Source organism: Corvus moneduloides, chromosome 18, assembly GCF_009650955.1.
Source record: "Corvus moneduloides isolate bCorMon1 chromosome 18, bCorMon1.pri, whole genome shotgun sequence".
Lineage (NCBI taxonomy): Eukaryota > Metazoa > Chordata > Aves > Passeriformes > Corvidae > Corvus > Corvus moneduloides.
The window spans coordinates 6,608,519-6,628,732 of record NC_045493.1 but is presented as its reverse complement, the minus strand read 5'-3'; the positions used below and the strand labels follow the sequence as shown (position 1 = coordinate 6,628,732).

General features: G+C 42.6%; 1 protein-coding gene across 1 annotated transcript in view; it reads left to right on the top strand.

The window, feature by feature from the left end:
* Nucleotides 1–19,969, top strand: part of PPIL2 (peptidylprolyl isomerase like 2) — a 67,474-nt gene extending 47,505 nt beyond the window's left edge. The window contains exons 15-20 of the mRNA XM_032127928.1: nucleotides 3,756–3,873; nucleotides 6,392–6,448; nucleotides 16,014–16,086; nucleotides 16,225–16,287; nucleotides 16,774–16,913; nucleotides 18,593–19,969. Of these exons, the coding sequence (XP_031983819.1) occupies nucleotides 3,756–3,873; nucleotides 6,392–6,448; nucleotides 16,014–16,086; nucleotides 16,225–16,287; nucleotides 16,774–16,913; nucleotides 18,593–18,686 (545 nt within the window). The 3' untranslated portion in view covers nucleotides 18,687–19,969. The remainder of the gene's footprint in view (nucleotides 1–3,755; nucleotides 3,874–6,391; nucleotides 6,449–16,013; nucleotides 16,087–16,224; nucleotides 16,288–16,773; nucleotides 16,914–18,592) is intronic.
* The last annotated feature ends 245 nt before the right edge of the window (nucleotides 19,970–20,214 follow it).

The following is a 20,214-nucleotide window of genomic DNA, read 5'->3' as shown; positions in this document are numbered from 1 at the left end:
TCTCTCAGCTCTTTGCAAGGAAGTTGTACCAATTCTGTGATTGTACCTCAAAAAAATTTTAAATGCTCTTAGTAGGAACAAAGACTACTGAAGAGTAATCTGGTTTGGTTCAAAAGACAATCTGAAAATGTGGCTTTTTTCTGTATAGTTGCTAATATGTGATTGCTTCAGATGTCAGTTTAGATCTGTTTACCTGTTTACCATCAGCACAGGGTGCAGATACAAGACTGAATAACTAACCATGCTTCAGTACAAGCTAAATATATCTTGCTGCTCTGGATAGCCACAGAAATTATTAATGTTCTTTTCTGAGAGCTGTGTGGTCTGTTTCATTTCATGTCTGTGTGAGAATGAGTTAAACACATCTTTAATTTAAGAGAATTTTTTTTTAATGGAGAATGTGTGGAATTGTCTCCCAGCTTCCTTCAGCTTTGAATCATGTGTATCTGAGTAGGCATGTGATTTTTATTTTACAGAATTGTACAAAAACTCTTTCTAGCTTCTGAAGGCTTTGACACTGTGCAGGTTAAATGCTGTTGAATGCCAGTGTATTTCTGTGGCCAATCCCGTTTCCTTTTGCAAGCTTTGTGCAAGCAAAGCCCATGTGCCCATGTGCGGTCTCTAATTATTCCCAACACCAATCCAGCCAGTTGCAGTACATGCTGGGGCCATGGCTGCTGCCATGTGAACTGATTTTTAGCACAGAAGCCCACAGAATTTTTTTCCAGCACTTTTTGTAATAGGATCTGAGAAAGATTTGCAAGTCCAGTAGGCACACAGCTCCACTTGGACGGAAGATAAACTGAGAGGGAGGTGAAGTGACAGGCAGTGCTGCCAGCCGTGAATCCAACACCCAGAGTCAATTCTTGTTTTCCGTGGGCTTTGCTTGTAGGCTGGTACATCAGCACTGGGGTGAGGGGTTTGCATCATCGTGACTCCAAATATAGCCAGCAGAGATCTGTGTGCACTCTGAGGAAGATTTGGGGAGTATAAGGAGGAGCCTCCTCTCTTTATGGCACATACAGGGAGTGAAATGTGAAAAGACTGGAGCCAGACACTGCCGTGCTCCCACCTCTTCTGTCTGCATCCATTCTGCTTTCAGAAAATGTACATCCACACCTCCCACCTGTGTTGAGAATAAACACAGTAAAATCTGCTAGGTACTTACAAACACCTCATAATTATTAGTAGGTTTGGAACCTGTGAGTGGTTTTCCCAAGTTTACATTGAGCTCTAATGTAGATAGTAAAATGTAAAAATGTAAAATCCCTGTTCCAGCTGAGCATTAGGCACTGCGCTGCCATGGCCCTAGACGGATGAGGGGTCTGTACTTAATCTTCACAGAGAAAGTCATGCTGGGTTTCAGTAATTAAAAAAATGTATAGATGTAACTTGCCATCTTCTGACTTGTTCTTTCTAGTCCTGCTTCAAGCAGATACTTGAAGCCTGGAATAATTCCAGAGGTTAGCAGGAGTTTGACAAAAAGCACATTCAGGCTATTTTTAATTTAAGGAAAGTACTTTGGGGTTTTCCTTGAAAAAAGAAAAAAAGTATTCCCTTAAATTATTAAAAAAACCCAAACCAAAACAACAACAAAAACCCCCAAGCCGTGCCTGCTCTGCTGTCTGAGTGCCTTTGCAGCGTCTCTACCGCCCTTTGCCAGTCTGTGCTGCTGGGTCTCCACAGACACCTCAGTTATGTCCTTCACAGAACGTCTGGCCTTTTAGGCAAATGCTGCACAGGCCATTCCCTGTTCCTGCTGCAGCTCCCGGGCAGACAGAATTAGCCTTGGAAACAGCTGTATGGCAGACAGAGCAGGGGCTGTAACTATCTGCTAAAATATTAGCGCGTCTTTCCAGAGAATCAGAATGAGCCAAACTTAGCTTTCATACATATGAGATTAATTCTGACCTGCAGTCCATGATCCGAAATGAAATCATACAAAAATAAATATTCCAAAACCTAAAGATCATGGCTCATTGCTCCTGTCTGCAAGCTCTTGGGTCTGGTTGTTTGTTGTGCCAGAAAGAGAGAGTCTCTCTGTCATTCACAATTTTTCTCTTTCCTTTTGAATTATTTTTCTGACCAGTGAAGGCTTCAGGCTTGATTCCACTCTCTTTCAGCAGCTTGACTGTAATTCCAGCATCAGCTGGAAGCACATGAAGGGTGTAGCAGACTCATGGGTTTGGCCACTTGCTGCTGTGTCCCATCTCAGCAGACTGGGCTCATGTTCTGTATCCTCTGAAAACTTCAGACAGCACAAGCTCCTCTAGAGCTGGCTGCAACTGTACCATATCCCTGTCACCTGCTACTGGAAAAGATTGGCATTTGGGATCAAGCTGATGTAATTTAGCTGATCTTAAAACATTCAGTAGCCAGAGATTGCTGAAGTAACCACTGCTGTACTCCTGTACAGAAAATCCCTACAGGGTTTGTCCACTTTTGCCACCTCTTGTCAAACTGCAGAGCAGGCAACACTCAAGTCTATTAATAGGTCTTTTGAATATGATTAATTGGGTTTTTAAGTGGGTCAGCTTCTTCCAGAATTTCTCACTTAGTTGCAGTTGCAGCTGTCTACATGTGATGCTTTGTTTTCACAGTATTGTCTGGAACTCTTTCCTCATTTAATGCACTCTTGTGATTTTTTGGGTAAGGTTTTCAGTAGGAGCCTGATTCATTCCTTGGTTTTATTTGCTGCTTGTATGTGCAGCCATATCATCAAATTGCTTTCTGTGCTATGTGTGCACATGGCTGTGGAGCACCACAGATCCCTCCCTGACCTCCTGCTTCTCCAGTGATATACTTACTCTGAAGGGCTCTTGAGCCAGTTCTGCAGATGGACAAGTCTTGCTGCCTGTTTGGATACTTTTGTTTGTTTTATTTTTAATACTGTCCTAAGGTGAAATATTTTTTCATGGTTTGTCAAACAAGATTATGGATTTGACTGTAAAACTATGACTCATCTCAGCCTTCATTTTTCTTATTAAGAATGATCCTGGAGGAAAGTGCAAATGAAAATGTCAGATCTGTCATAAATAATGTAAAAATGACAGCCAGGAGGAGAGCTCTCACGGACCCTCTCTCTGTCCAGTTGCAGAAAAGAAATCAGTTTTGGAGGGCTGGGGCTGGGGTTCGTGCAATTTTTGTCATCTTTTTACCTTCACATTTAAGTGTTTACATCATCCAGGTATCTAGTCCAAATGTCTGATTTTTGCCTTTTATTTTGGGGCACCATATATTGTCATTCTTCATTGTTCAGTCCAGAATTAAGCATTTGAGCTTATAGCTCCTATTCTTAGTTGATTCTATGAATGTGTTTCATCTCCCTGATATTTTATTTCTGAAAACAGTGCTATATCCAGAGTGCAATTAAACTGGTAACTCTTTGCTCTGTTTTGTCATTAAGCCAGTTTTAAAGACTTAATGTCTCAAAAGAGAAAAATTATGGTGGACCAGCAGTAAAAAATTAAATCCTTGCCTGTTCTTCAGCACAGGATACATGAAGCTGTTGATGAAGTGTGGTCTGTTGCAGCTGATGGTGTGAGGGCACAGAAATGTGTTGCCAGTTGCAAACATCAGATTTCAAGGTCATGCTCAAATACTGGCCTATTGATAGGGGTGAGGTAACAATGTATTAACACATTGGGACTGGAAGTGCTGGAAACCTTGAATTTAATGTCAGTGCCTGCTACAAAACACAGTGGGAAACTAATGAAAACAAACATTATTCTTCTCTCATTTTTTTCTCTTTTAAGGAGGAGAATCTTACTGGGGAAAACCTTTCAAAGATGAATTCAAGCCAAATTTGTCCCACACAGGACGTGGTGTTCTTAGCATGGCAAATTCGGGACCCAACACAAACAAATCACAGTTGTAAGTAGTCACTTGCTTTTTTGTGCTTTACTGTTTCCCTCTGGACATTGTGTCTCACTCTGTTAAGAAGAAAAATGACATTTTATGAGCTACTCTTTAAAGTTCAGTCAAGTGAAATGTTCTGTCAAGTGCTGCATGTTGCAATCAGGGCTGCAGCTGCTCTTAGCCAATCTAAGAGCAAAGTGAAGCACAGCAAGAAAACCTGTAGGTTTATTATATCAGCAATAATTTGTCTTTTTGGTTGTTATGATTTGAAGTTTTTGTTGGTTTTTGTCAGTGTCCCTCCCCAGTGTAACCCCTATAAGATCATTCATCACATCTCTTCAGTCTGTTTAAATTTAGCCCCATATTGAGCTTTTTGACGGAATGAAATGAAACATAAACTCTATGGGAATATTACTTCTTTTTAGTCACCTGATTTTAAATAAATGGAAACAGTTCTGCTCTGTTGAAATGTGTAGACCTAGACGTGGGAGAGTGTACAATCTGGGATTGAGAATAACTTGTTTTCCAATGTACAAAAGCAGAATGAGGACTAAAATGAGGAAAAATTTAAAGATACTGAAGTTATAATGGCCTTGTTCATGTGTAACATTAATATGGGTGTTTGCCTGCAGTCCTTTAAAAATGTTCTGTGTCACTTTGAGCCAACTATTTATTGGTTGCTCTGTAAGTACTGCAATATAAAAATGTTGTTCTTTTATTGGGAGCCCCAGGAAAGGGTAAGAGAGTGTGTGTGTGCGCAGTACCGTGTCTTGGCACTGAGGAGGGAGGGAGGGATGGGGTCTTGGTGTTCATGATGCTGTGTTATGATGGCTTGTAAACTCTGCAGCAGTGTGCTTTGCTTTAATTAAACACAAGTGCTTGTCTCAGGGCCCCACATTCTTAGGCTTACTCGCAATCTTAAGCCTAAGCACGTGTGGGGCAGTTTGCTGGATCAAGTTGCTATACAACTTATTTTGGATTTGAATGTTACTGCCAGCTCTCACATGCTAAATTAGGGGAGAGTAGAGACTTCTTTCCTCTTTTTTTTTTTTTTGTTTTAAAAAGGGGATTCTAATAACAGAAGTTACAGAGACCATAAGTCTGCCATTTTGAGTCACATCATCTGCTGCTGTAAATGTGATTGTATGTTCTCCTAAAATTTGCAAATTAAATACAAAATTCCTTTATATGTAAGTCCTTAAGAGAGTCCAGCTGCCCATATTTGTAAAGGCTCCTAGGCAGCACTTAGACACATCTAGCAACTACTCTATCCTTAGGAACTCTGTGAATAGCTCTCCCCATAGGTGACAGGCAATGCAGGGCAGAGGGAGCTGGGTCCCCTCTGCAAGGTGAAGCTTGAATAATGCTCAGGACTTTTCTGGGACCATCCTGAGTTATGTTAATTCTGTTGTCCTTAATTTTATTTTGACTGCAGTGACAGATGAGAAGCTTTCCCTGTATATTTGCTACTTCTCAGGGGTTTTTTATCACAGTGCTACATAACTGACCATGTGTTGATCTTAAGTACTGGACATCCAGGAATAAAGTGGTACCCTATGTAGGAGTTTGCAATCTGCACAGCATCCCAATGCTTTCCTAGGGCAAGCTACATCTTAGCAGACTGTCTGGCACATTGCAGCTGCTCCTATTTCAAATCATATAACTTCCTGAGGCAGTTGCTTATATGGAAAAGTGCTTTTGGAATGCTTATATATTTTTAGCTGTCTCCTATGTAGTGTAACAGATGGAAACAGGGAGGAGAGCCAGCACTGCATGTCCAGCCAAGACAGGCCATTGTGGTCTGCAGACCAGTGTGGAAACCTTTGTCTCATACATTTGTAGTCCAAGACTTCCAAAGAAGCATCAAGCTTTAGAGAAAAGCTTTAGTAGTAAAGGTTGCTTTGGATTAGTGTTTTAGTTCCCGTGTTTAAGTTTAAAAGTACAGCCCTCAAAATTAAAAGCCCAGTTAGTTACTTTTGACACTTGGAAGTATTCTTCTGGGATCTGAAGCACGAGTGTGCTCTGTCCAGAGGAGAAATGGATCACCAACAGGCCAGTTTAAGGGAAGAGAAATGCAAAAAGTAAATATCCAGAAAATAGAAGTTTACACTGGCAGAGACTGTTGTGTCATGTAACTTTGTTTGCTGGATACAAGCTGCCTATCGTGCACAAGAAATGTTCTTCCCAAGCAGGATGCACGTCTGCCTGCCCTGCATGAGCTTCCCAGGGCCTGCATGGCAAGGAGGCAGATGCTCAGATTAATTTTGAACTTGCTGCAAGGTCCCCCTCTTGGAGTACTGTTTAAGAATGTGAGTAAGGTGAAAAGTGAGAAGTCAAAACTGCAGGAATCCAGGGTGGAACTCACAAAACTGAGGAGTTAAAGGACATTTGGTCCACAGGCCTTCCAGAGAGGCAGAGGGACTTGGCTTCTCTCCAAAAGCTTTTGCAGACACTTTGTGTTTTTAAGCATTACTGGCTGTTGTTGAGGGTCAGTGGGACAATGTGGTAACTGTTATGTCTTTATTCTTCCTAGCTTCATCACATTCCGCTCTTGTGCATATCTGGACAAGAAGCATACAGTTTTTGGAAGGTAAGTGAAGGATATTTTGGGCAGCAGCATAGCAGACGTTCTCCCCTGTATGTCTGAAGCCTAAAGAGAAGAATCTAGTGACTCTTGTAATTGAACTGGAGCAAAATCCTAGCTCACAATCCAGTTCTCCTGGTCATCAGTAGGTGGGCAACATTGCACCAGTGCCAGTCAGCAGACCCTGCCTTGTTTTCCTCCTTCCATCACTGTAAGTTGCCTCATTTCCCTTCTGTGGGTGGCCCTCCAGGAGTCATGAACAAAGTAATCATCATCATGTAATGAACCATGTTAATATTTGTGCATGTTAATTGCTGGGACACAAGAGATTAGCTCTTCAATACTGCTTTCATCCTCTTATGAGCCATCAACTGAAAAATTAGTCATGACAGGACTGCTCTTCATCTCTTCATCATGGCATAGACCTTCTGCATAGATGAGGTCTTTTGGCCCTTCTTATTCTTTTTTATTTTATTATTCTTTTGGTTTACTCCTGACAATTATCACTGGTATGAAATCTGTATATTTATGTGCATGTGTGTGTGTACATACATACATGCTTATGCACACATATATAAAGATACTACCAATGCCCAGACAGTGAGAGAACTTCATTCCTTAGAAAGAAGTCTCTTCTGAAAGTCTTTTCCAGTGAAGTCTTCACATGATAAAGATTAAGGTATTTATTGCAGAAGAAGGTACAAAGTCTTTGTTATGGTTTGTTCTTTGCTTCCTGTGCTGCAGGTACTTGGTATTTAGCAAGTCAAGCAGAGTTGTTCTCAAACACCCATCGTGCAGGGCAGGAGGGGGAAATGCTACTAGCCTGCTGCATTGGTAGTTCCTGAGAATCTTACAATCTTTTTTACTTGTAGTTTTGGGGTTTTATTCTTTTCGTAGTTTTATTCATTTGGAAGTCGGCAATGGAAAATAAAACCATGTGCTGTTTACTTTGATTGAATGTCATGCAATTGTGCTGTACAGTGAAAGTGATATATTTAATCCATCTTCCCTGCATGCAAGTTCTTGAGGCAGAAACTGCTTCATTTTAATGGCACTTTATTTTAGTGCTGTTAGTTCCAATACTGATTCTTCAATAAATGCACTCTTGGAAATGTATTTTTTTCTTTAGGTTTGTCCTAGAAAAATTCAAAGTTCCCTTGTCCTTTAGTGAAAGGAGATAATACAGCAAATTCTAATACTAAAAGCTGAGAATTGGTATATTCTTGGAGGACTTACCTTATCCAGATCTTAGGACTATTTCACTTAAGCTACACTTTGAGTCCACCTTGCAAAAACCCTTTCAAATCCCCTACAGTAATGCTGTTAACCTGAGCTGGCCAGCTCATCAAATTATGTCTGTGTTAGGACAGCTCAGCTGAAAATGTGCCTGTTCTTCAGTTCTGGATGCAGCCTGGCCTCAGTGAGCATCCTGTGTAGTCCTCCAGTGTCTTTGCTGTGTTTCCCCAGTGCACTCTAGTTTTACCAGAATTCACCAGGACAGAATTTGGAGAGAAGCTGAGCTTTCTGTGGTGCAGGGAGTGTGCTCCCCAAAGCCTTTGCACTGTGCTGAGTGTCTCAAGTACCTTGTGAGCAAAATAGCTCAGATGATGTTTCACACTGTATGTTGCCCTTTAGAGAGGAATTACTTCCAGGTAAATCTGGTTAAGTGTATACAGCAGAGATTTTTGCAGTTTGCAATGACTGTCTTAATTTGTGAACTGTCTTTGCTGCTACTGAAATCTGAGCTTAGGTGCCAGAGTGAAGAAGTGGTGCTGCTTATATTTTTAGCTGAAATACAATGGAAAAACTTTATAAAAAGTGTTGGTTTAGAATCATATTTGGCTTCCTGCATGAAAACTGAGTGACATCTTCATATGAACATAGAGCAGGGAAATTTTACTCTGATCTGTCTTGCATGTAAATGAAGATCAATTCAAAGAAGGTAAAAATGAAGATGCTGGAATATATGTATCCCAGTCAGTCTGTATTAATCTACAAATGGAATTATTGAGTAATTTAATTTACCTCCAAATTTAATAATAAAAGCTTGATGTGTGTAGCTCTTAAGATCTATATTTTGTTATCAAAATCCTTCAGCTGTTTTTACCTGCATTGTTTTTAAAAGTCAGATAAGCCAGAAGATGCCAGAGATTGTACCTCTAGTAAAATTCCAACTTCAGTTTGCTGTTTTAGATCCTGGGTGGTTCCAGGATTTGGTGACTATATCTGAACTGATTATAGCACAATAATATCTGGGAAGCATATCTAGGAATAATATCTAGGCTTGAGAGCAGAATGAACCCATGATATCAGGATTCTTTGTTTCCATCAATGTTTAATTGTATTGTTAACTGGATGCTTACTGGCCTGTTGTGACTTTCATATAGATTTGAGGATTACTTATTTCAGTTAATATAAAAACCTAAATACTCGGATCTGAACTGTACTCTCAGCTACTCATCTGTGACTCTGGTTCATGTTAGTGTCACACAGTTATCTTGGAGAGCACAATTTGACCTGTTTGTAATTTGTATAGAACTTTTCAGCAGGCTTTCCATAGTTTAGAGAACAAAAAAAAGAGTGAAAAGGCAACCATTCCCTACTGTTTTCTTTGTTTCTTTGGTCATGTGTAGGATGCAACATTGAAAAGATCCTTCTCTGGAAATGCACCTTATGCATGTCCTCACTGGTTTGAAACACATTTTTTTACATAGGAGAATCTATTAATGCCCACACCTGGGCAGTGGGACTGTGAAGAGGTGACATGTGTCTGCCTTAGGCACTGGAATTTTCAAGTCTCAGGAGAAAGGTGTGGCTGGAGGACAGGGAAGGGCTCATCATGGTTGTGCTGCCTACCATGGCAGTGATGAGGATGCAGGTATTGAAAAGAAAGGAGATAATCTGGCATGGCTGGGGAGCAAAAAGAGAGAGTGAGAGAAGAATGCCTTCCCTTGGAGGTGTGTTCCAGGCTGCATGGATTTCCTGCTCCAACAGAGCTGCCTAGATTAAATTAGTAATTACCATTTCTAGTAATTACTATTTCTTCTGACTTAGAGAATGATGTAATTAACACGAAAACCAACTGGTGGCTTTTGTGGGCTTTTAGCTTGCTGGGGAGAGGTTTAATATAGAAACTGAGATAATGTAAACCAACTGACATGCATTTGCTCTGCACAGAGGGGATGAAAAACATTTGCAGGGGGCTGCTGCCTGGGGAGGGTTCTGCCTGCTGCTGCCCTGGGCTGTGCCTGGGATCTCCCTCCTACCCGTGCTCCAAGCAGGGCCTCGGCTGTGCTGTGACCTGCAGGAGCTACAGGAACACTACAGCCAAAACAGCAGATAGGCTCAGGTTCCTGCTTGGTGTGCTTTATGAAATTTAGATGCAATCCATGCTGTTATTATGTTTTCTGTTGCAATGGTTCACAGCTCCTGTGGACCGGAGACCTGGTACATTTGCCCTTCATAAGCAGAAATAGAAACATAATCTCTGTCCCTGAGAGCTGTGTAAGTAGAAAAGAGATTGCATATAGATACAGGGAAGTTGTGACAGGGACCCATTTCAACCTACCTTCCACCACCTTTGGGAAAAGAAAGCCCCAGGAAAAAAGGAAATTGCTTCATTGATATTTTTTGGCAACCTGTTCCAAAGCTAAAGGCACACATTAAAAAGTGCATGTGTAAAACAGAAGGAGAGAAATGCTTTCAGAATTTCGGGTGAGATTTAAGACAAGCAGAGCATGGTGGGCTTGAAAATGAGGGCATGTTGCAGGTATGTGATGTGATAAAATGAAGGGCAATAAAGGGAGCAGAGAGAAAAGTGTTGTGGTCAGAGTGGCAAAGCTGGAAATTATCTGTGCAGCAGTTCTGTGTGTTTATTAGAGCATCACTTGTGTTTGTCAAGAGCTGAGAAAAGAAAGTGGCAACGAGACAGGAGATGAGTGTGTCAAGGACAGTTTTCTCATTTGTATGAGGCTGCACATATCTGCTTACATGCATAACTTTTACTGTCTCTTGAGGTTTCTGCTGCTCATTCTTCAACTCTCTTGTTCCCAGAAATAATGAACAAGGTGGTTTGGGAAACCTCAGACTTGGTCAGATTGGAGGCATCAGTCAGTAGCTGACATGCACTCAGCTTATTCTTCTCTTTTTTTCCCTTCTCCCCTTGCCAGATGCTTTTGTGGAAGAGAGTTCTTCCCTTGGATCAGTATCACTCTGTATTAAGTATTCCTTAACCTGTTTAATGCTTTCTACTGCAATTCTGTAGACTGGGGCAATGAAAGTAACTCTCATCCTCTAAAGTAATTAGCAACATAAAGCAACTACCAGGCATTATTCAGCTACCCAGGTACTGTTAAATAACACAGTGTATGTTTCCACTTGTCACATTCCCTGTATGATTTGAATCAGTGAATCCCAGTTGCTTCTAAACTGGAAAACTCATGTTCTTATGGCTCTTCTGCTTTAGTACATTTGAAGATCAGAGAAATTGTGTGACAGCAGAAGAGCTAATTCTTTGTAGGGAGAGTGACCTAATTTTGCACTGCAGAGTCTGCTCCCCAGACACCAGGCTAGGAGCAAAGAGCAAGGTGGGAAAATGAGCCAGGCCTTCCTGTGGAGGCCAGGGCTTTGGTGTCCTGCAGCACATGAGCACTGGGCTGTTGGAGCTGCATGAGGGCTGCTGTCGTTTCCAAAACAGTTGTATGATCTCTGAAGAGGGACCTGTGCCAAGGCAGGGAAGTCCTTTCGTGCCAGGTTCATCTGTTGAGTCTAGTTTCAATAAGCTTTTTTCCAAGTTGTTTTAGTTTTTCAGCACCTTTTATTACCATGTCTCGCCTGCTAGATTAAGCCCTTATCTAGCAGAGAGATGGAGATGTTTCAGCTGCATCCTTGTTGCACACTGGAATTGCTCACTCCATTGCAGATTGGGTGTATGCATAGAAAACATTTTGTCCTGAGTGTACGTGTTTGTGCACGTATGTGTTCTCTCTGTATATATAAATGTATGTTTTTATAAAAATAACCTTCGGGGCAGAATGTGTTTACAAAAGAGCAATTTTTCTTTCTGGTTTCTGTTTGTAGTTTAAAGCTTTTCTTGAAAAAAAAAGTCCAGACATTGTTCTTGTATCATCTTCTGACCAGGAAACTCTATCATGTTGGCCCACTGCCATCCCCAGCATTGCATAAGGCTTAATTCCTATAATTCTTCCAAACAAAAGTAAGAGAAATAGGTTCATGTGTGAATGTCTCTGAGACTGCAGGGGAGGTGCAGTTTTTCTTTGGGGGCAGCACTAACTAATGTACAGTGAGACCTTCACCGGCATGTTGCAAATGGTTAAAGCCTGCTCCGGGTACTTCACTTCTGCATCATGCAAAGGCATAGGCAGTGGTTATGAAGCAAGGTTACTAGTTTACATAAAGGAGCCTTAACAGGAAGTGAGATTTTAATAATACATCTAAATGTGAAATGCAAAGATTTCCAGTGCTAACTTACCCAGCTCTCAAGAAAACAGAATTGCACAAGTAAGGACACATTTTTGTTTTCATTCCTATGCCAACAGAAAAAAATACCCTAAATATACCTGCCTTGTCGCTCATGCTTAAATGTAATGCAACATTTATCAAGCTCCTCTAAAAATACAGGCTATCTCAGGGATGCTGAGCTAAATATATAGTTGAGATCATCATTTCTCTGTTCGACATCTACTGGAAGCACACAGCAAATCCTTGGTTTCACTGGTTGTTCTATTGTGAATGGTGTCTTGAAAGTGTCACCCTTTTCAGTGTTGGATGTCGCCTGAACGTCTTCTTAAACCTCGGTCAATTTAGGACAAAGCATGTGTGACACCTTATAAAAGGAATAGAGCCAGAAGCAGTGGAAAAGGTTAATCTTGTGTATCCCTTCTCCCTTCCCTTCCCTGCTGGCTCCCAACTTGGCACAAGTGGCATTACATGAGACCAGCCAACCCAGTGTGAACGGTCACTGTCTGTGTCACGCGTTTAGCACGTGTGAAGAGTATAAAGCGATGTTCGTCTGAATTTCTACAGTCTTCATTTGCTTCTACTGAAAATTATGTACAGATTTCCTTGAATATTATAATAATACTAAGTAGTGGCTCACTCTTTAGAGGATCTTTTTTTACTGTTTTAATGTAGCGATCTGATGGACTTTTCTACATATAATTTGTATGGGCTTTTTTCTTGGCCCAAAATATGTGTTGTTGGACAGCCAAAGAATCCCAAAAACTTCTCTGGTATGTTGGTTTCCATATTCTGTGAGGAGCAGTTGCTGTAACGGATGCCAGTGCATGGTCTTTTACACATTATATCTCATCAAGCTGATTTTAGTGATGCAATGTAACATCATGAGATTTGACAATAACAAACACGTAACATTTCAAGGGCCTGCATGTACCTTGTCTCTCTCAGATCAGAGGAAAGTTGGTAAAAGCCTTTACAGTTTAGAATATTCAAATTTTTTTGCATCCAGCTCTGACTGCCAGGTTGGCATGTAGTTCCATTTTTACTGCATGGGTGATGTTTGGAATTAGATTTTATCCTTTTTGGATGTTAATTTTTAGTGGTGAGATACCAGCCTCAGCCAGGCCTGACCCTGACAGAGCTCCCAAAGCTCCCTGAACAAAAGTGACTCATAGATTATTATTTCCTGTCCCTCTGGTCAGAGCTCTTGCCTCTGAGCTGGTGCTTTGTATTCAAATTAGTTTTTATTTTTTATCAGTGTTGCAGCACTGTCCTTATAAAGACAAAAACATATATTGAGAGCTGACAGTGTAATACACAGAGAGACTCTGTGCAAAATGTTGGAGGGTGCAAGGGAGAAAAAAGGAAGCAATTTTCCATTTGAGAGACAAGGAGTGAAGAAGAAAAGAGAATGACATGCTCTGCAGGCATAACAACTTTGTCTTCTTCCCCCTTAGCCCTTTACAATCATGTCAAAATAGACTCTTTAGGTCATTTACTGATGACCTGTGAATGCCATGTCTATCATAGCCTTTCAAAATGTACAAGTGACAAAATATTACCAATAAAGTTAAATTAGCAGAGCAACTGAAGAGCTGGTAACCATCAGTAAAATGCATTAGGGCTAATATTGTGGGAGGTCTAGCTATGGGCTAGGGGATTACTCAGATGAGATTGCCAGTGCACAGCTGATCTGGCCATCTCAAATTATTAGAAACCTAATTAAATGAAAACACACAATCAGATAATGAGTGATCTGTTGGCTAGAAAATCCTCTGATATTAAATCAGAAGTTTCCTTTGGGGCAGTTAAAATACAGTGAATATATCTTGGGTTGGGTATTAATCACCAGTATTATAAGTGAGTCTGATACTGGCCTGAAGAGAGATTTTAAAATTGAATTTTTGTTACGAACTTTCCAAAGTTCATACAGGGTCTTCAAGCCCTGTGCAGCCTCCCCCAGTCTGCTCCCTCCAGTCACAAATGACTGAGGCTGTTCTAGCCTACGTCCATGGGTTTTAATTGCACCCAGAAGTCACAGCCTGATTACGGAATAGCAGCAGGCCCTTGGGGAATAAAGTTTGGAGCAGCACTGACACATGAGCAAACACAGCTGTGCTGGGGCAGGTGCTGAGAACACCCTCTCTGTCTCAGTTCCTTCTCTGTGATGAGGTCTGTCCTTCTGGTTGTGGTTACAGCCTGCCCCAGCCCATGGGGTGGCAGTGAGGGCACTGGGGAGTGGTGTAGAAGGTGTATTTCTCCATTGGATCAGCTGAGACCATGGCAGGTGAGCATCAGAGGCCTCTTCTGGTGCTGGCCAGGCAGACACTGCCATGGTGGGACTGACAGATGCCTTTGAGATGGAAATACCCTGGTATGAGTGTATAAAATGTATAAATATGACTGTGATACCATGAGTGTTTTGGTTGAGGCACTGCTTATTTCTTTTATATGAAAGCAGAGTTAGGTGATAAAATGCTCCACATATTCCACCAGTTTGGTATCTTTTTTCCCCACCAGTTTCATTTAATTTGATTTTCCCCCATTTCATCTGCCCATCCCTTGGCAGCCTACTCGTGCTGGTGCTGTTGTCCCAGTAACAATCAGGCTTCAAAACAGTTTTTCCCCTGTGAAAGCTGGGGGATTGCTGGCTCTCAGCTAGCCCTGTCCCATGGGCAGCCCTGGACCCCTCAGTGGCCTGTTCCTGCCCTTGCTGCTGATCTCCTGGCCCCAAACTCCCCTGGCTCCTGGAGCAGTGTTTTTGAGAACTACGGCTGCTTCTCATTGTCCCATAGCCATTAATATGGGCTGTATTTTTGGTTCCTGGCCATGTGGCTTGGCTCTATTAAAACAGATATTGTCCAGCTACAGCCTGCTTTGGTAATAGATTTAGATCACTCGGCATCAACAGCCTGTCTTCCTCTTTATTTACTGCTCTTCTAAGAATAGCTGTTTTCAAATTTAATTGTGGATGATGATGTGCATAAAAGTGTTAAATACCCTGGGACCAAGAGCTGCTCCCAGCAGGACCCCTCTGAAAACACACTGACTCAGTGGTTCCTGTTTAAAATTAGATTTTGACACCTGTCAACCAATTTTTTATTTAATGTGTGCTGTATTCACTTTATATCATTCTGGTTCCTCAATCAAAATATCTGCCGCCTTCCAGAAGTCTGTTCCATGGACACTGTTATCCCTGTTAACCACATCTGTTGTCTCAAAGATAGAAGGTTGTTTGACAGACACTGTTTTCCACAAAACCTTGTTGATTGCTGTTACCTGTTTCCTTTCTTTCTTAATCATGTCCTGTCTCCGCTATTCCATTATTTTGTTGTGACAGATGACAGGATGACAGGATTATAATTATCTGGGTTTCCCCATTTATCCTTTCTAAATATGCTTTTCTAGAATGTTCCCATTGTTCCACACTTTTTTGGAAAATAAACATGCAACAGTCCAGAAAGCCTTCAGCCTTAAACATTTTCAAGCAAGTGTTTGGATATGTTGACTTGAAAAGTGAGAACCCAGGGATCTAAGGCCCTCCTAGGTGAAAACTGCTTTGAGAACTGTCCTGGCCTTACCCTGTGGCTGTGACTTGATGTTCTGCTGCCTTTGCAGTGCCCTCACAAGCTCAGTCATGATGTTCTTCTGGAGGAATCCTGTGCTTTCTGTGTTACTGATGTTAGTGCAGACAGCTCTGCCTGTACTGCTGTAGTTACCATTCTCTTCCTGATATATCACTCTTAGGTTTCATATACAGTTTAAAAACAAAGGAAAAGAAAAGACTTGTTCTTCATCTGGCTGGTTTGTGTGGCTCCCAGGTTTTGGGCTTTGCTTTGCCTTTGTTTGACTTTTCCATGTTCTGTTTAATTTTAAATTCAAACCCCATATTTGAGGAAAAAATTTTTATCTTCCACACTGAATGGCATTATCTTAGGTCTTCCTAACACAGTTACTGATTCCCCTCTCCCCAGACATGATGATTTTAAAATCTGCTAGAGTAATGGGCATAAATCAGATATATTTAAGGTAAGGGTGTGGGAATATTTTGAGTATGTTGTGACAACTGCATAACATGACCTTCCTCTTCTAGGGTGGTTGGTGGCTTTGAGACTCTGACTGCTATGGAGAACGTGGAAAGTGACCCAAAAACAGATCGTCCCAAGGTACACATGAAGCACTGGGGGCAATGGCCTCACATGGCAGTGCTGATCACTCTGCTGACACTTCTTGAAACAAAAATAGGGGGAGATGGCACAACTTAATCAGCAGATGGAATTACTGTTCTTCTCTTCTGCTTCCAGGAGGAAATAAGAATTGAGACAACAACTGTTTTTGTTGATCCCTATGAAGAGGCAGATGCACAGGTGAGGTTGATTGGTTGGTTGAGGCTTTTTTTGAAAGGTCACAGCTCTTCTGTAAAGAACTTTGCCACTTAATGCCTGTTCTTTGCACATGGGCAGCCTCCTGGCCCATCTGGTTGCCAGCTAAGATTAAGCAGCTGCCATTCAACATTGTCTTTCTGCCAGGATCCCAGTTGCTCTTTCAGTGGAGAGTTACTCTTGTAAACTGAGTCTAGCACAGCTCCCAGTCCATCACACTTCTGATGGTTTCCTTTCAAATGCTCCCAGTAGCTGTGGGTAGCTGCAGGTGAGAAGGAAGGAGTCTTGCTGTAATGGCTGCAGACAGCCTGTTTGTAGTGGCCCTTGAGGGCTGTCTCATAAAGCCTGCCCTATAATCTCAGCAGTGCTGATTGCTGGTTTAAAGTGCTTTAAAGCTTCAAAGAATCATAGACATTTTCTCCTTATTCTGCACTATCTCTTGCAACAGATTGCACCCTTTGCTTCCCACAGGTTGCTGCTGAAAGAGAGAAGTTCCAGGAGGAAGAAGAAGCAGCCAAAATAAAGGCTGAGGTAGTCCCACCAAAGAAAGAGGTTCAGACTCCTAAAACTTACCGGCAGGGGATTGGAAAATACATCAACATGGCTGCAGCGTGAGTTCTCTGTCTATCTGATTTTTGCTGAATATTTTAGGTGCCTTTCCTGCTGGATGCTGGCCCTGTCCAGTGCCATTGCTCAGATGTTTGGTTTGGGCTAGCAAAGACACCCTCATGTAGTCCTAACAGTCAAGAGTTTACTTTACTCCTGTTGTTTTTCAAGGTCACACGTTAACTGAGCTTCTCTTTTAGCCCTTGAACATGACCAAGTTGGTCTTTAAAAGTGTTTGCTGACTTCAGAACTGTAGATACAGACTCAGAAGTCTTTGAGGAACTGTACTGTGTCACTTCCTAGACCATCTTTTATCGTCTTCCTTTTCTGCAGCTATTTCTGAAGGCCATGGTCCCACAGATGTTTCTCTTTTAGCAACTTCTGCCCTGCACAAAGTAGCTGCCCCAGGCCCCTGTCAGTTTGCTGCTCTGGTTCCCTGTTCAGCCACACAAACAGCTGTACCAGCACAGCTGAAATGGCTGGAAAGGGGAGCAGGTTCCCAGGCTTGCTGTGGGAGCACAGGGCAGCTGGGTAGCTCCAGGGTACCTGGCTGGTTGGACTGCCTTATCCTAAAGCACCCTCTCCCAGACACCCTTTGTACCGTTGTCAGGATAGGCAGCACTGCTTTCTTTCCTAAGGATGGCACAGAATCCTGTCTGAGTAGCAGCTTAGCATGTGTTTTGGAAAAATTAAAATAAATGCCTTCCACTTGATTTTTAGCAGACTTCTCTAAAAGCATTTGCAAAAATGCTGTTGTCTGTCTGCTACATAAAGGCCTGTATTTATGTATACACAGATCTGGGCAGCCATTCAATCAGCTTGTGTGTGCCTCTGTGACTTACAGGCATTGGCATAAGTGTGAGAACAGAAATATGTTAGCTCAGATAGGTCAGTTTAGTGTGTCAGTAAAATTTTTCAGTTGCAGAATATTGCTTGTCCCTTAAAATACATAAATACATACAGCTTAAAACTGCTGACACGTTGCACTCTTATTTACAGAGGAAATCCAGCAGTTTGTGGCTCTGTGGAAAAGACCAGGTAGTAGAGAAAGGACCTTCAGTCACTGCAGCCTGCTCTGGCAGCTTTAGGGTTCTGTGTTCTCCCTATCAGCTACTGATATCTGACAATAAAACCACAGCACATGAGCTGGCTGCACAGCGTTCCCTGGGGTTGCAAGCTCTGCTCAAGAGAGACTGATAATAGCAGCAGCAACTGCAACAGGCTGGGCTCAAGAAACAGGAAAGGATCTGGAAAGCTCTCCCAGCTGCTTTATACCTAATTCCCCATAAATTCTTTTTCTGCCACAAGTGCAGGTGAGAAGGTGTGCAGAGAACGCATGGCTCATGTTTTCATGACCATGCTAAAAAGGTACAGCTGTTAAATCTTCAGCTCTGGCCTGGAGAACTTACTGTGCTTTGAACACATTCCTGGGAGTGTTCAAAGCCTGGCCCAAACCATCCCCATGGACTCGTTCTCCTTCTTTTTGGGCATGCCAAAGGCCCCTATCCCCAACCCCTGCAGTCCCCATGCTGGCATGGAGCTTGCACTCCTGTCTAGTTGACAAGGGATGGGCTGGCTCCAGTACAGCTGGTGCTGGGAGAGAAGAGGCAGAACAGGCACCCAAGCTGCCCTGGTCCCACTGGCAGTAAAGACTCCCTGAGACTTGTTTTCATTCTGGCTGCAGGAAGCGCAGCGTGGAGGATGACGGGCCCTCAACCAGCACAGCTGTGAAGAAAGAGAAGAAGAGCACGGGCTTCGGGGACTTCAGCTCCTGGTAGCAGCATGGGGAGCCCAGCACTGGGGCAGCACAGCGCAAATAGGAGCTTCCCACGTGGTCCCAGAGAGCCCAAAAGACAGTCTGTCCTGGGGAGGGAAGGCACCGGCCTGCCCTTCCACTGGCAGAGAAGACTGCTGCTTTGTTGAGGCTGGTTAATGTGGCTTTGTTTTCTAGAGAGCGCATTGCCCCACTGCATCTTCCTCGAAGGCTGTTTTGTTGTTGTTTTGCAAAGCAGGGAGCAGGCAGCCCAGCTCCCTGGGGATCAGCTGGAGCCTTCTCTGTGTGCCTGGCAGCAGACCAGGCAGAGCCCAGCTTTGCAGGACACTGCTGCAGTGAACAGCTACGGTGGTGAAAGAGCTCCTTTTACAGGTAATCATTTCCAGACCAGCCAAGTGTGCCAAGCCAGGGAATGAATTAATGTGCCGGGAAGCGCCTGTGCTGCTGGAGAGCTCTGTGGAGGGGCTCCAGCCTGTCCTGCCCCTACCTTCTAGCTGCCTCCTGCTGGTTCTCAACAAGGACCAATTTTGTCTCCTCTTTGCCAGGATCCTGTCTGGACTCACTGCTGTCAGTCTCTGAAGGGTCTCACTCACTCCAAAACGAGCCCTCTCTGTACCTGTTAAAGCCTCCCAACAGCCTGGGAAGCTGTGAGTCTGCATGGGGTGCCTGGGGCAGCTGCACCACTTACTCCTCCCAGTGGCTGCCCTTCCCTGAGCCACTGGACAGCCAGAGGTGCGAGGATGCACCAGTTCACACCTGCCCTCAGGTCCCAGAAACTACAGCCTTGAGCAACTGAGCAGGAATAGAAACAACTCTCTTGTTTGTTTTTTTAATACCCATCCCTAAAGCCTGGTCCTTGCAGGGTAAAACATGCAGTCAGGCTTCCCATCATTAGGAAAAACCACATAATACAGCTGACAGGCATCCCAGATATTTCCATTACATACCCACAAATTATTAGGAATCTTAATAAAGGCCTTATGGGGTAAAGATATATCAGCCTGTGAAGTTTTAATTCCAAAGCATCTGTGTGGTACTGTCACTTAGACGTAGCAGGCTAGATCCTGAATGTCACTTTTCAGCTCATCTTAGGTGTTTTCAGATAAGAGAAATGCCCTCCCTACCTCCTGTGCGGCTGAGGAGAAAGTTTTGTAATCCCCTTTGGAACAATGTATTTGTATCGGTGGTTTCATTCTTTAAGAAAATACTCCATTTATAGGAAATTGCTGTAAAAACTTTTGGAAAATATTTTGCATTAAATGCTGTTATTTTCTTTCGAGTGCTTGACTTTGACTGTTTGACTGTTATTTCCAAGATCACAGCATTGCAAAGTTGATTGTTGTACAAGGAAATGATTAATTCCTGCTTTTTAAGATGCCCATATGGAATTCTGGGATCTCTGCGGATATGATTACATCTTTGCTAAATCATAGGAAGTTTAAACTAATTTGAAAGTAGAATAGGGGGAGTTTGTTTTGCAGACGTCCAAGTTTGAAATAACATGTTTGATTACTGGAACGGGGGATTTGATG